This window comes from Sebastes fasciatus, chromosome 2, assembly GCF_043250625.1.
Source record: "Sebastes fasciatus isolate fSebFas1 chromosome 2, fSebFas1.pri, whole genome shotgun sequence".
Taxonomy (NCBI): Eukaryota; Metazoa; Chordata; class Actinopteri; order Perciformes; family Sebastidae; genus Sebastes; species Sebastes fasciatus.
Window position 1 is genome coordinate 1,570,104 of NC_133796.1, and position 16,410 is coordinate 1,586,513.

Here is a 16,410-nt window from a genome sequence, read left to right on the forward strand (position 1 = left end):
TTCTCTATAGTGTCCTCTAGTATTCTCTATGGTGTCCTTTAATGTTCTCTATGGTGTCCTTTAATGTTCTCTATGGTGTCCTCTAGTGTTCTCTATGGTGTCCTTTATTATTCTCTGTGGTGTTCTTTAGTGTTCTCTATGGTGTCCTCTAGTGTTCTCTATGGTGTCCTCTAGTATTCTCTATGGTGTCCTTTAATGTTCTCTATGGTGTCCTTTAATGTTCTCTATGGTGTCCTCTAGTGTTCTCTATGGTGTCCTCTAGTGTTCTCTATGGTGTCCTTTAGTGTTCTCTATGGTGTCCTCTAGTGTTCTCTATGGTGTCCTCTAGTGTTCTCTATGGTGTCCTTTATTATTCTCTATGGTGTCCTTTAGTGTTCTCTATGGTGTCCTCTAGTGTTCTCTATGGTGTCCTCTAGTGTTCTCTATGGTGTCCTTTAGTGTTCTCTAGTGTTCTCTATGATAACTATTTCCTGTTTAAACGAGCAGTGTTCTGGTACATATGGTGAAACACGTACAGCAGCGTTGGCGTTGACGATGTGATTCTTTGGTTTCATCTGGTTTCAGACTCGAGTGGTGAGCCGCTGTGTCTCATCAGCTCTTCTGTGGCGTCTGGAGCTGAGCTGCTCAAAGTGCAGTATTTAAAGGTGAGACCCACACAGGTGTGCTGACGTCTGTCGGAGCAGGAGACGATCCGTTAACGGAGACTTTACTTTAACTTCCTGTTTGTTTGACTGTGTTTCCTCAGGCCGACCGCTCAGGGCCGAACTTCTCCACAGTCTACAAAAACACGGAGCAGATGATCAACGTGAGTGACAGTTCATCAGCACAGACACACACACACACACACACACACACACACACACACACACTGATAATCGGTTCATGTGTTTGTTGAGTTGACCAGCTAGCTAGCTAACGCCTGCTCTCCTCCCGGTGAAGTCGTCTCCTGGCGGCGAGGAGTGAGGCAGAGGGACCGCGACCCGGCGCTGTCCTCTGTTGGACTCATTTCCTGTAGCATGATGGAATTAGCGAGCTAAGCTAGCTAAGCAGCCTTGCGTCCGACCAGCGGGCCGGTGGCCAGCGGGCTGGAGGCCAACGGGCCGGTGACCAGCGGGCCGGTGACCAACGGGCCGGTGACCAGCGGGCCGGTGACCAACGGGCCGGTGGCCAGCGGGCCGGTGACCAACGGGCCGGTGGCCAGCGGGCTGGAGGCCAAGGGGCCGGTGACCAGCGGGCCGGTGACCAGCGGGCCGGTAGCCAGCGGGCCGGTGGCCAACGGCAGCGCTGTAAAGATAAACTGAGGGCGTATAGATCTCTGGATGTCTCTAGTTAACTCTCCTTCAGTAAAGTCAGTCACAAAGAGAGTCGGACAATATCAGAGAAGCGTTTCAGAGACGGAGAGAAAGGGATGCTAATAGATTAGCCTTCTGCTAACAGCAGCTAACGGCTCACGTTAGCTGCTGTTAGCAGAAGGCTAAATATTAGCATCATTTCTCTCCGTCTCTGAAACGCTTCTCTGATATTGTAGCTCTAGAGCTCCGATCACAGTTACTCATCTCTAATGTCTGAGATCTGGATTCAGACAACAACACAGAGGACATTTAGATGTGGAGCTTTAGCCCACTGCTAGCGTTAGCCTCCAGCTAACACCGTGATGACCTCATCATGACCTCATCATGACGTCATCACTAAAAGGGTTGGATTAATATTACACTCATTTACTCTCTCTCTTTCTCTCCAGGTGACTTTCACCTCTCTCGACCTCATGCTCCACACTGAGGCTCTGCTGTCAGCCATCAACTTCCTGTCGGCGGCGCTGTCGTCCGGCAGCGTGGCGTCTCCAGAGAGAGAGATCAGACCGAAGACAGAGGACAAGACGGTGTCTGCCAAGTCCAGTCAGTCCATCACTCACACACACATAATGAGCTCAGATATCTTCTCCATAAATCTGCCGGACTGGTTTTAACGTGTTGTGTTTCCCGTCAGCCGCCCTGGTGTCACCTGTCGATAGTGACATCATCGACCTGAAGGTGATGATGACGCTGGGAGCCTTCAACGTCCTGGTGTGCGACCAGAGCTGCAACATGGCCGACATCAAGATCCAAGGTACCGAATCACCGCTGAGTTTTTTGTCTGCCCTCGTTGGTCTCCGCTGACCCTGATGTACCTGATGTACCTGATGTACCTGATGTACCTGATGTGATGTGTCCTCCAGGTATTAACGGCTCTCTGCTGATGCAAGGACCACAAACTCACATCTCAGCCCGCCTGAGAGATTTCATCGTCCTCAACGTTGATCCCAAAAGCATCCACAAGAAGGTCAATCAGATGTCTCACTGTGACTACCCTGGACTCCCTCAGACTCCCTTAGACTCCTTCAGACTCCCTCAGACTCCCTCAGACTACCTCCGACTACCCTGGACTCCCTCAGACTCCCTTAGACTCCTTCAGACTCCCTCAGACTCCCTCAGACTACCTCCGACTACCCTGGACTCCCTCAGACTCCCTTAGACTCCTTCAGACTCCCTCAGACTCCCTCAGACTCCCTCAGACTCCCTCAGACTACCTCCGACTACCCTGGACTCCCTCAGACTCCCTTAGACTACCCTGGACTCCCTCAGACTCCTTCAGACTACCCTGGACTCCCTCCGACTCCCTCAGACTCCCTCAGACTCCCTTAGACTACCCTGGACTACCTCAGACTACCCGAACTCCCTCAGACTACCCCGGACTCCCTCAGACTCCCTCAGACTCCCTCAGACTCACGATGTTTGTGTCCTTCAGGCGATCTCCATCGTGGGTGACGAGGTGTTCAGCTTCACCATGAGTCTGACTCCCAAAGCCACGGAGGGCGCCGGCTACGCCGACACCTCCAGAACCGACGGCAGGGTGAAGCTGAACGTGGGCTGCATCCAGGTGGTCTACCTGCACAAGTTCATCATGTCTCTGCTGGTGAGTTCCACGCCGCTCAGAGAAGCACGTTTTACCTTCGGCTCTTCTTACTTTAATTGTATTTCTGTTTTATGTCGTTTCATTCAGAACTTCACCAACAACTTCCAGACGGCCAAAGAAGCTCTGAGCGCCGCCACGGCTCAGGCGGCGGAGAAGGCGGCGTCCAGCGTTCGGGATTTGGCCCAGAAGAGCTTCCGTCTGTCCATGGACATCAAGCTGAAGGCTCCGCTCATCATCATCCCCCAGTCCTCCACCTCCCATGATGCACTTGTGATGGACCTGGGTCTGATCACGGTGGGGAACAGCTTCTCCCTGCTGCCCGTCGACGGATGCCCGCTGCCGGCCGTCATCGACAACATGGACGTCCAGCTGACGCACCTCAAGCTCTCCAGGTCAGTCAGACTCAGAAACAACCTGAAACCAGAGACTGTTCATGAATGTTAATAAGATCAGATCTTCAAGACAAGTTTAGAAACTGTTTCTGGACTCTGGTTGTCCATCAGGACCTGTATGGATCCGGCGTCGGGTCAACCCAGCACCGAGCTGCTGGAACCGGTCAACCTGCAGCTGAACGTCAAGAGGAACCTGGCAGCCTCCTGGTACAAGAAGATGGTCGCCGTGGAGATCGATGGAGATCTGAAGCCCATGAAGGTAGGAGGAGGAGGAGGAACAGGGGAAGGAGGAGGAGGAGGAGGAGGAGGAACAGGGGAAGGAGGAGGAGGAGGAGGAGGAGGAACAGGGGAAGGAGGAGGAGGAGGAGGAGGAGGAACAGGGGAAGGAGGAGGAGGAGGAGGAGGAGGAACAGGGGAAGGAGGAGGAGGAGGAGGAGGAGGAACAGGGGGAGGAGGAGGAGGAACAGGGGGAGGAGGAGGAGGAGGAGGAGGAGGAGGAGAAGAAGGAGGAACAGGGGGAGGAGGAGGAGGAGGAACAGGGGAAGGAGGAGGAGGAGGAGAAGAAGGAGGAACAGGGGAAGGAGGAGGAGGAGGAGAAGAAGGAGGAACAGGGGGAGGAGGAGGAGGAGGAGGAACAGGGGGAGGAGGAGGAGGAGGAGGAGGAGGAGGAACAGGGGAAGGAGGAGGAGGAGGAGGAGGAGGAGGAGGAGGAGGAACAGGGGAAGGAGGAGGAGGAGGAGGAGGAACAGGGGGAGGAGGAGGAGGAGGAAGAGGAGGAGGAGGAGGAGGAGGAGGAGGAACAGGGGAAGGAGGAGGAGGAGGGAGGATGAATCATCGTCTCTCCAGATTAAAGAAGATCTCTTCAAATCACATCTATGAATATTATTGTGACAGCAGACATATGAGCCTCATCCTAACGTAGACTAGACTCACCTGGTGACACACCTGATCTAATAACACACCTGATCTAATAACTCACCTGATGACACACCTGATCTAATAACACACCTGATCTAATAACACACCTGATGACACACCTGATCTAATGACACACCTGATCTAATAACACACCTGATCTAATAACTCACCTGATGACACACCTGATCTAATGACACACCTGATCTAATAACACACCTGATCTAATAACACACCTGATGACACATCTGATCTAATGACACACCTGATCTAATAACACACCTGATCTAATAACACACCTGGTGACACACCTGATCTAATAACACACCTGATCTAATAACTCACCTGATGACACACCTGATCTAATAACACACCTGATCTAATAACACACCTGGTGACGCACCTGATCTAATAACACACCTGATCTAATAACTCACCTGATAACACACCTGATCTAAACCCTGTCTGTCTCTAACTCCTCTGTTCCAGTTGACATGTTCACCACCGAAGGTACAGTCTGTCCTCCTGTAGTGTTGATTAGACCCCTAGGTACAGGCTAGGCTAGCAGTTTCCCCCCGCTTCCAGTCTTTATGCTAAGCTAGGCTAAACTCGTATCTGTGCTGAGACATCTGCAGAGACAGAGACGGAGGACTCGGCCGTAGGCGATGAGTCGGGTGGTGTCGGTGTCTGTAACGAGCGCCGTGTCTGTGCTCGGCCTGCAGGTGGAGCTGAGTCAGGACGACCTGAAGGTGCTGCTGAGGATCCTGATGGAGAACCTGGGAGAGGCCGGCAGTCTGGAGCCCACCGCCCCGAGACAGGAGGCCGGTCTGCAGCTCCGGGCAGCCGGAGGCCCCCCGACAGGTCTCTATATTAACATATACAGTATATATACATATTAATATAAAGACCCCCGACAGGTCTCTATATCAACATATACAGTATATATACATATTAATATAAAGACCCCCGACAGGTCTCTATATCAACATATACAGTATATATACATATTAATATAGAAGCACTCTGACAGGTCTCTATATTAACATATACAGTATATAAACATATTAATATAAAGCCCTCTGACAGGTCTCTATATTAACATATACAGTATATAAACATATTAATATAAAGCCCTCTGACAGGTCTCTATATTAACATATACAGTATATATACATATAATCATTATGTAGACACACTGATGTTAGGTTCTCTGCTGATTAGTTTAATGTCTTGTGACTTCAGGTGACGTTGGGAAACCGTCTGTCAGCGGTGAGGAAGAGGAGGAGGAAGCTCTGGAGACCTTGAAGTTTAACTTCAACATCGAGTCTCTTGGTCTGGTTCTGTACAGCAACGACCCGAAACAGGTCAGTCAGCACATCCAGACTCCAGTCGTCCCGTTTGCCCAAAGACTAGATATAGTATCACAATAAAGTGTCTGAATCTCAGAAAGGAGCACAATCAAGTGTTTGGTATCTATGAGTTCATAACAAGTTGAATATCAAAGATATGCACATATATGCAGTGCAAAAAATATATTTCATATGGATTTTTTTAAATGGAAGAACATTGCGTGGCATATACATTACAGCGCAAATATAAGTAGTCTTCTCTTTTTCATCCATTTTTCCCTCCCACCCCCAACAATAGAGGAAACAATCAATATAACACTGATAGTTATAAGACTAAACGCAGCAATGACACCAGCATTAGAAACACACTAAACACATGAAATAATAAGACACATACAATATTCACATATACACACAAAAAAACATAAATTAAATAAAATAAAAATAAATAAAGTATTAAAAAAAACATAAATAAAATAAAATAAATAAAGTAGAAAAAAAAACATAATTAAAATAATATAAAAATAAATAAAACAGTAAAAAAAAAGATAAATAAAATAAAATAAATAAAGTAGAAAAAAAAACATAATTAAAATAATATAAAAATAAATAAAACAGTAAAAAAAAACATAAATAAAATAAAATGAAATAAATAGTAGTAAGAAGAAAAAAATTGAGATAAAAAAATAACAACGGCAATCAGCCGGTCCGGGATCAGCCGGTCCGGGATCAGCCGGTCCGGGATCAGCTGGTCCAGGTTGTTGGATCCTGTGTCTGACTGTTGTTCCTGTTCCCTGCAGTCCTCAGACCTCCAGCACCAGGAGAACCTCCGACTGGGCGAGTTCGCCCTCCGCCTGCTGAAGACTTCGGGGAGGATCCTGAACAACGGCAGCATGGAGGTGACCACCATCCTCAACGCCTGCACGCTGGACGACCTGAGGACCGGCGTGGAGAGGGTGACCTCACGGTAACGGTCACATGACCTCTAGTTTCTCTCTGTGTGTGCGTGTGTCGAGCAGAACCGACGATACGGTCACACTAATTCTGATTAGTTTCTCCAAATAGAAGCAGAATGTGAACTTCCCCTGTGAACTCACCTCAACTCCACCTGTTGTGTGTTGTTGTTTACCTCGTGGCTGCAGGATGGTCGGTCGGAGAGACGGGGAGAGCCCCGAGGCGATGATAGACGTGACGTATCGGCAGAGCGCCGCGGAACGGGAAGTGGTGGCGGTGCTGCAGAAACTCTACCTGTGTGCCAGCGTGGAGTTTCTGATGGCCGTCGCCGATTTCTTCCTGCAGGCTCTGCCGCAGAGTTCAACGCCGACCGCCGCCGCCTCTGCACCGAGCGACAGACTGCCGCTGAGACAGACCGCCGAGCCACGAGCCGACGCCAAGACCGGTAAGACCGAGAGACCCAGACAGGTTTAAACCCCTGAGATAACATATAAGTATAGTTACACACACACCTTTATTTTAACAGGGCCCCGACCACAGCTCTGTAATATCAGTACGTTAGAATCTATGGCCCCGACCACGGCTCTGATTACTCATGGTCGGGGCCATAGATTCTAACTGACTGATATTTCAGAGCCGTGGTCGGGGCCATTGTTATAATCCTAACAATAGGGTAGGATATGATCTAACCTCTGGTTGTCTTCCCTCTGTGCAGCCTCCATGGTCAGGACTCGTCTGCGGGCGGTGGTGGTGGACCCGGAGGTGGTGTTCGTGGCCAGCCTGATGAAGGCGGACGCCCCCGCCCTCGTGGCCTCGTTCCAGTGTGACTTCACCCTGCAGGCTGAGGAGGACGGGACCCAGAACACCAGAGCCAACCTGAGGGAGCTGAAAGTCCTCGCCTGCCCCTTCATCCGAAACAAGGAGGACACGGCCGTCACCACCGTAAGATCACATGACCACACAGCGAGTCTCAGCGGGTCACTCATTAGGGTTTAAATACGGTCTGACTTCCTGTCTGTGGCTCTCAGCTCTAAGCCCGTTGGTTCCTACTGAAGACGTGGTTCTTTAAAAACACATAGTTTCATTAGGAGTTTTTATGAAACACCACTCAGACACGTGAAGCTCCTCTCAGTCTGCAGATTATCCAACAGGGGGAGCAGTTCTACTTAAAGTTTATTAGATAGGAACCTGTACAATACAAATCTTATACCTAGACACTCTCTATTAAAAACAAAATGAATAACAAAACATATAAATAATTATTTAAATTTTAACATTTTTAGGAACAGTTCCAGTCGACCACTGCCTTCTCTGTTTCAGAAAACCAGTTAATCACATGTTTTATCTGTTCTAAATGAACCTTAAAGGGAGATTAGTCCAGTATTTAATCCTCTTATCAACATGGGAGTGGACAAATATGCTACTTTAATGCAATTGTATGTATATATTTATTATTGTAAATCAATTAACAACACAAAACAAAGACAGATATTGATCCAGAAACCCTCACAGGTACTGCATTTAACATTAAACAATATGCTCAGATCATAACATGGCAAACCCGACACATGCGTTATGATTTGAGCATATTTTTTATGCCCATCGCCCCAATACTTATTTTTACTGAGTAGAGCTTGAAAGCATTATAAATGTTCTCTTCAGCTCCGTGCTGTCGTCAGACGAGCCGGTCACTGTGATCTCTCTGAGCAGCATCAATGGAATGAATATGGTACATTTTGAACAGATGAAAAATGTGTGATTATTTTGCGATTAATCGCAATTCAATATTTTAATTGATTGACGGCTCTAGTTTTTAGACGCGTTTACATTTGGGCCACCAAAAATGTACCTTGGCCACCAAATTCAGCGCGTTTCCACATAAGGTATGATTGATCCGTAGCGTTCCCCCTCTTCGCTCAGCTTTCACATCGGTAAAGTTGTTCCGTACCCGAGTACACTTGCGTCATCGTCCACATGTATTTGTTTATGTTGAGATCAGCTGTTGTAGCAGCGGAGCATCTTAAAACACACCGAAACCGTCGTCGTTAGTCTTTCCAACAATCACCAACTCTGGTTCGGCCAAAATAAACTCTTATTTCACCGAGTTTGATGTGAAGACTCGACCCCCCCACCCCGTCTTTCTCTCTGCCCGCTGAGCAGCTGATACAGTCACAGATATGGAACAGTTTTGTATGTATACCAATTTCGGAGGAGACCGGCGGCGTTGAAGAAAGCCCGCCGTTACAAAACTACTCGCTAACGTGACTCGCGTTAGATAGTGGTCCACTTCCGTGTTTTGGTACGGCCGGCTTTCACACCTGATGTGAACCGTACCCGAGTCCTCATGAACCGTACTCCAGATCACCTTTTCAAGTGGACTCAGAGTACCGATCGACGAACCGTCCCCGATCAAACGAACTGGACTTTGGGGACAAGTGGACTCGGATCAGGGCCCGGGTCCCTGATGTGGAAGCTCCCTTAGAGGCTTGGTGGCCTGTGGGGCCAGTGCTTAAAGATCTTGGCGTCCATCCCTGTTGATATTATTATGTATGGTTTACTGACATGCTGCCTTCAACCAGAACTCAACTCATCAGTCTGACTCTGTCCAATAGGTGTTGAAACCCTGCTCAGTCGCCTTGGAGACCAAAACCCACCCGAACCAACCGCTGAGCGGCTCTGTGACGGTGGAGGAAGTCATTGTGAAGGTACGTTCATTCATCACAGTTTTTATCTTTATGGGTCACAACGATCCAGGAAACACACCAAATCAACGGCTTGTTTACAACCTGTCGTCCTCTCTGTGATGTCACTGTGATGTCATCAGAACAAGTAACAGAAACTCACCGTCTCCATGTCTTCCTCCTCCAGATCTCTCCGTTCATCCTCAACACAGTGAAGACAATAACAGCCGCCATGACGGCGAAGCAGCACGAAGAGCAGAGTCCGGCGGCGAAGATGGACGTCGGCAACCTCTGTTCGGTCATGAACATCTACGGCGGTAACTACTGGTTCCTGGGAGTGGACCAGGCCACAGAGGTCACCGAGAGCTTCAGAGAGCAGGATGGGCGCAACGACGGCGAGAGCTTTACCGCCGAGGTCAAGGTACGACATTTCAGCTACTCAAAGAAGATTTTATTCTGAAACTTCACAAGATCAGATGTGGTTCCTGTTGACGAGGTACTGTCCCCCCCAACAGGTGGTCCAGGTGACTCTGGAGTCCGGGTTGGGTCATCGGACCGTCCCTCTGCTGCTGGCCGAGTCCTCCTTCAATGGATCGGCCAAAAACTGGTCGTCTCTGCTGCAGCTCAGAGCCGACATGACGCTGGAGGTGAGAACTGATCCTTCACATCTGAACCTGAACCTGAATCAGTCCTTTACACCTGAACCTGAACCTGAACCTGAACCTGAACCTGAACCAGTCCTTCACACCTGAACCTGAACTCACACTGACCAGTTTCTGATGAATTAAAGGAGGATAATAGACGTTATTGCTGCAGCTGCTGACTAGAACAACAAGCCTGTCCACCATACTGATGTTTCATTATCATGTCTGCTGTATAACGTTGACGCCTGCCGTGTGTCTACAGGTGAACTACTTTAATGAGGTCCATGCGGTGTGGGAGCCTCTGATCGAACGAGTCAACGGCGGCAGACGCAGATGGAACCTGGAGCTGGAGGTAAATCTGCTGTTTCTACCATGTTTATTTATACAGCTCATTTCAGACATACATATATTCAAAGTCGTTGTGTTTGTTCCTGCAGATGAAGAACAGCCCGGTCCAGGACAAGAGTCCCGTTCACGGAGACGACTTCGTCATTCTGCGTGAACCTCGCACGGCCATCAACATCTGCTCCAAAGACACCATGAACATCACCGTCTCCCAGTGCAGCCTCAACGTCTTCTACAACCTCAGCAAGGTACATAACATCGTCTATAACCTCAGCAAGGTACATAACATCTTCTATAACCTCAGCAAGGTACATAACGTCTTCTACAACCTCAGCAAGGTACATAACGTCTTCTACAACCTCAGCAAGGTACATAACGTCTTCTACAACCTCAGCAAGGTACATAACATCTTCTATAACCTCAGCAAGGTACACAACGTCTTCTATAACCTCAGCAAGGTACATAACATCTTCTACAACCTCGGCAAGGTACATAACATCTTCTACAACCTCAGCAAGGTACATAACATCTTCTACAACCTCAGCAAGGTACATAACGTCTTCTACAACCTCAGCAAGGTACATAACATCTTCTACAACCTCAGCAAGGTACATAATGTCTTCTACAACCTCAGCAAGGTACATAATGTCTTCTACAACCTCAGCAAGGTACATAACATCTTCTACAACCTCAGCAAGGTACATAATGTCTTCTACAACCTCAGCAAGGTACATAACATCTTCTACAACCTCGGCAAGGTACATAACATCTTCTATAACCTCAGCAAGGTACATAACGTCTTCTACAACCTCAGCAAGGTACATAACATCTTCTACAACCTCAGCAAGGTACATAATGTCTTCTACAACCTCAGCAAGGTACATAATGTCTTCTACAACCTCAGCAAGGTACATAACATCTTCTATAACCTCAGCAAGGTACATAACATCTTCTACAACCTTGGCAAGGTACATAACGTCTTCTACAACCTCAGCAAGGTACATAACATCTTCTATAACCTCAGCAAGGTACATAACGTCTTCTACAACCTCAGCAAGGTACATAACATCTTCTACAACCTCAGCAAGGTACATAACGTCTTCTATAACCTCAACAAGGTACATAACATCTTCTATAACCTCAGCAAGGTACATAACATCTTCTATAACCTCAGCAAGGTACATAACATCTTCTACAACCTTGGCAAGGTACATAACGTCTTCTACAACCTCAGCAAGGTACATAACATCTTCTATAACCTCAGCAAGGTACATAACGTCTTCTACAACCTCAGCAAGGTACATAACATCTTCTATAACCTCAGCAAGGTACATAATGTCTTCTATAACCTCAGCAAGGTACGACACATCACTTCCATCGTCTTCCATCACTATCTAGTGTCTATTTAGTGTCTACGAAAATTTGCTTCAAAGCCCTGTGCAGGTCTTGGGGGCTTCGCTAAACCGTGGTACCGGCAGCTGCCGTCTAACTTCGGTAAAGTAGTGTTATTATGGTATGGATGGCCTCTGAGTGAGGCCAACGGCGTTACCACGGTTTAACACTCTGCGGCTCACGCTACCACAGTCTTTGAGAGGGAGGACAGAGCGGAGCGGTACTCAGTTGGTTGCAATCTGCAACCACACCACTAGATGTCACCACATCCTACACACTGTCCCTTTAAGAACATGAACTATAAACCTTCTGAGGCTTAAATCATTGTGTTCATTCAAAGACTGAATATCCAGTTATAGATAAACCTTACTAATTTATCACTGCTGTGTTTTGGTCAGGCGTTCTCAGAGGGCACAGCCTCCACCTTCGACTACTCTCTGAAGGAGAAGGCCCCCTTCACCATCAGAAACTCTCTCGGGATTCCTCTCATCGTGCAGCACAGCGCCAACCTGAGGCCGGTTGGTTCAGCGGCGCAGGGGAAGCTACACGAGCTGTCGACGGATCAGAGCATGGACCTGGAGCACTCCATGTTCGAACCGTCGTCACGGGGCAATCTGTCGGCTCTGCAGCGCCAAGAGAGCTGCCTGTTCAACCTCACCATCGGTCAGAACGCCTCACTTTCACTTTCACCACAATCTCAGTCCTACAGTCACACCAACATTCATTTCTGCCTACTACGTACAGTATGTGAGGAACAGGACTACTAGGCTTAAATTATACATTGAGACTGAGACCGACCCACCAGCTGAATAATAAAAGAATAACTATCTATTTGAAAGTTAGGTCCAAAAAGATGGGTTTTGAGTTCGGATTTAAAGACCTCCACAGAATCAGACTGTCTGATGTCCATAGGGAGGTTATTCCAGAGGAGAGGGGGCTCGATAAGGAAGTAGGAAGTAGGAAGGAGCGTGCCCATTTATAATTTTATAGGAGGCACCTTAAAGTCGGATCATGGACATCAGAAGCTCAGCCTACCAAGTAGAGCTGTTCCGATAGCATATTGCTCCTGATGGTTGGCCAGCTCCTTGCGTGGTCGCCTGGCTGTTCGTGGGTCAATCAGTCCATTAAATAAAACTGTCGGTGTGTGAATAAAGATTAAAGATGGCTGACGTGTTTCTGAACCCACAGTTCCCTCCGGATACAGCGAGATCTCCAACATCGCCGTGGACAAGCCGGGTCGCCGTCTCTACAACATCCGAGGTCCGATGCTGCAGGAGGCGGTTTCTGTGCTGCTGCAGATCGACGCCGCCGAGGGCAACAAGGTCATCACTGTCCGCTCGCCGCTGCAGGTCTGAATCACACAAACACCTGACCGCACACACACTTCTCTGACCACGTCTGAACACGTTGAGGAACCAACAGCTTCACTTTTCGTTTGTGTTTTCAGATAAAGAATCACTTCTCGGTGCCGTTCACCATCCTGAAGTACTGTCCGACGTCCAGGAGCCTGCAGAGCGTCGGACAGGCCGAACCCGAGAAGGAGTTTCAGATCGCCTTAGAAACATACAGGTAGCATCACATCGCCTCTCATGTCCAGTCGTCCTGTGAAAGGAGACGGCTTGTCTGCAGAGCTGTCAGTTGGTCTTTGTAGGTGTTCAGGAGATGTTGACCGTGCCGGTTTTATGCCCCCCCCCCCAGATGTCAGCTGTTTGTGCGTCCGGCGGGTTGCCTGGACAGTCAGTACGGACCGTCGTCCACCTGCGTGGCGTGGAAGGAGCAGGTGCACCGCAGCTCGGAGGTGCGTTCGGTGCTGCAGTGTCCGGCGAGTGACAGCAGCTTGCTGCCGCTGATGGTCAGCACGCTGGCCGTCCCCGACGACCTGCGACACATCGCCAATCACGGAGAGGAGGACTGGGACCCCGCCTACGTCATCCACCTCCACCCTGTGGCCACGCTGCGCAACCTGCTGCCTTACACCGTCCGCTACATGATGGAGGTACGACAGAAGTAGTAAAAGGTCTTTATATCAGAAATCCAGTCCTGTAATCTGATGTGGTCTGATGTGGTCTGATGTGGTCTCTCCTCCTCAGAGCTCAGCGGACTCCTACGAGCTTCAGGAAGGCAACACGTCTGACCTCCTGAACGCTCGTGTCTCTGGTGAGATCATGTCGTTGGTGCTGATGAGGTATCAGGGCCGCGACTGGCACGGACACGTCCGCGTCCAACAGGAAATGCCCGAGTTCTTGGCCATGTGCCTCACCTGCGACTCGGACGCCAGCATGACGGTGGACGTGGGCGTTCATGTGACGAAGACGCCGGGCCGCCTGCTGCTGTCGCTCTTCAGCCCGTACTGGATCATCAACAAGACGTCTCGGGTGCTGCAGTACAGAGCCGAGGACGTCAGCGTCAAACACCCCGCCGACTTCCGGGACATCGTCCTGTTCTCCTTCAGGAAGAAGAACCTCTTCAGCAAGAGCAAGGTGAGAATAACTCCTAAACGCTGTCCTGCTCTCCAGAGGATAAACCTTTCCTCCAGCGCCACCCTCAGGACAAACTCAGGTCACCATCTACAGATTTCCATTCTGGTCCAGAACATCTGGTAGTTCAGTGTGTTGTTGTTGTTTGTTGCAGCTCCAGCTGTGCGTCTCCACCAGCTCCTGGTCTGACGGGTTCTCTCTGGACACCGTAGGAAGTTACGGCTGCGTTCGCTGTCCCGCCAACAACATGGACTTCCTGGTAACTAAAAAGGCTGACTCAGCGTCTCTGATGCTGCTCATGTTGTGTTTGTTTTCAGTGACATGTTCAGATTAGATTAAAGGTCACCTATTATGCAAAATGCACTTTTCCATGTCTTTTAAACATCAATATCTGTCCCCAGTGTGTCTACAAGTCACCATAGTATCATAAAAGACCATCCTCTCTCTTTTTCTCCTGCTCCGTTTGTCCGGAAATGGGTGTCGAAACAACGCTGCGCAGCTTTTCTTTTCTTCTGACGTCATTAGAGAATTAGCCATATAAGGGTTTCCTGGTCGAACCAGAGAGAACCTTCAGTAGCTGACCCCGCCCCACAGCGCGTCACTGTCTCTCCTCCTCAACCGAACTTGAGCAAAGTCTGCAAGAACCAGCAGAACAGGCTTCATGTACTCCCATCATCTAAATATAACATGTTCTTTCACAAAGGCTTTATGTAATTACACTGTTTAAACAGATGATATTTATATATTATATATATTTGATGTCATGCATGTAGCAGAGTACAGGTAGTAAATAGTGACTGTAAGCAACACAACACATTTCTGTTTCACAGTCAAACTTTATTTGAGTAGACAGATGACAATATTAATTATTCACAGCATTTGTAATCATCTCACCTGTTAGTTAGTTATGTTAACATGGTACAGGAGAAAGTCTTCAGCTCCGGTAAACTATGGTAAGCTAAGCTCCGGTGGTCTGTAGTCATGGTAACACAGAGACAGCTACTACTGTAAATAATATACCATTACTCTGATCTTCCATACATTTATCTTTTAGCAGAAATAATGAACTGACTACTGTTTCACATCTTCTATTTTCCACCCTGATGGTCGCTGTGTTTACACACCGTGTCATAGCGGTAGCATGTAGCTAACCCGTTAGCAACATGCTAACGGGTTAGCTACATGCTACCGGGTTAGCTCTGTATCTCCATGTAAACAGAGCCATCTGCTCTCAGCTGTCTGCTCTCAGCTGTCTGCTCTCAGCTGTCTGCTCTCAGCTATCTGCTCTCAGCTGTCTGCTCTCAGCTGTCTGCTCTCAGCCATCTGCTCTCAGCTGTCTGCTCTCAGCTGTCTGCTCTCAGCTGTCTGCTCTCAGCTATCTGCTCTCAGCTGTCTGCTCTCAGCTGTCTGCTCTCAGCTATCTGCTCACAGCTATCTGCTCTCAGCTATCTGCTCTCAGCTGTCTGCTCTCAGCTGTCTGCTCTCAGCTATCTGCTCTCCTCTGTCTGCTCTCAGCTGTCTGCTCTCAGCTATCTGCTCTCAGCTGTCTGCTCTCAGCTATCTGCTCACAGCTATCTGCTCTCAGCTATCTGCTCTCAGCTATCTGCTCTCAGCTGTCTGCTCTCAGCTATCTGCTCACAGCTATCTGCTCTCAGCTATCTGCTCTCAGCTATCTGCTCACAGCTATCTGCTCACAGCTGTCTGCTCTCAGCTATCTGCTCTCAGCTATCTGCTCACAGCTATCTGCTCTCAGCTATCTGCTCACAGCTATCTGCTCACAGCTATCTGCTCTCAGCTATCTGCTCACAGCTATCTGCTCTCAGCTATCTGCTCACAGCTATCTGCTCTCAGCTATCTGCTCACAGCTATCTGCTCTCAGCTATCTGCTCACAGCTATCTGCTCTCAGCTATCTGCTCACAGCTATCTGCTCACAGCTATCTGCTCACAGCTATCTGCTCTCAGCTATCTGCTCACAGCTATCTGCTCACAGCTATCTGCTCTCAGCTATCTGCTCACAGCTATCTGCTCTCAGCTATCTGCTCTCAGCTATTTGCTCTCAGCTATCTGCTCACAGCTATCTGCTCTCAGCTATCTGCTCACAGCTATCTGCTCTCAGCTATCTGCTCTCAGCTATCTGCTCACAGCTATCTGCTCTCAGCTGTCTGCTCTCAGCTGTCTGCTCTCAGCTGTCTGCTCACAGCTATCTGCTCACAGCTATCTGCTCTCAGCTGTCTGCTCTCAGCTGTCTGCTCTCAGCTGTCTGCTCTCAGCTATCTGCTCTCAGCTATCTGCTTTCAGCTGTCTGCTC

General features: G+C 48.8%; 1 protein-coding gene across 10 annotated transcripts in view; it reads left to right on the forward strand.

Annotated features, from left to right (window-relative positions):
• Positions 1-16,410, forward strand: part of vps13c (vacuolar protein sorting 13 homolog C) — a 79,833-nt gene that overhangs the window by 35,134 nt on the left and 28,289 nt on the right. For all 10 annotated transcript variants that reach the window (XM_074657209.1, XM_074657165.1, XM_074657156.1 and 7 more), the window contains 24 exons: positions 565-644; positions 746-805; positions 1,742-1,895; positions 1,987-2,106; positions 2,216-2,319; positions 2,785-2,952; positions 3,040-3,344; positions 3,456-3,603; positions 4,982-5,120; positions 5,502-5,623; positions 6,409-6,575; positions 6,751-7,007; positions 7,278-7,504; positions 9,175-9,267; positions 9,431-9,664; positions 9,759-9,890; positions 10,150-10,239; positions 10,325-10,480; positions 12,023-12,287; positions 12,813-12,973; positions 13,072-13,193; positions 13,323-13,620; positions 13,715-14,104; positions 14,256-14,360. In XM_074657209.1, the coding sequence (XP_074513310.1) occupies positions 565-644; positions 746-805; positions 1,742-1,895; positions 1,987-2,106; positions 2,216-2,319; positions 2,785-2,952; positions 3,040-3,344; positions 3,456-3,603; positions 4,982-5,120; positions 5,502-5,623; positions 6,409-6,575; positions 6,751-7,007; positions 7,278-7,504; positions 9,175-9,267; positions 9,431-9,664; positions 9,759-9,890; positions 10,150-10,239; positions 10,325-10,480; positions 12,023-12,287; positions 12,813-12,973; positions 13,072-13,193; positions 13,323-13,620; positions 13,715-14,104; positions 14,256-14,360 (4,097 nt within the window). The remainder of the gene's footprint in view (positions 1-564; positions 645-745; positions 806-1,741; positions 1,896-1,986; positions 2,107-2,215; positions 2,320-2,784; positions 2,953-3,039; positions 3,345-3,455; positions 3,604-4,981; positions 5,121-5,501; positions 5,624-6,408; positions 6,576-6,750; positions 7,008-7,277; positions 7,505-9,174; positions 9,268-9,430; positions 9,665-9,758; positions 9,891-10,149; positions 10,240-10,324; positions 10,481-12,022; positions 12,288-12,812; positions 12,974-13,071; positions 13,194-13,322; positions 13,621-13,714; positions 14,105-14,255; positions 14,361-16,410) is intronic.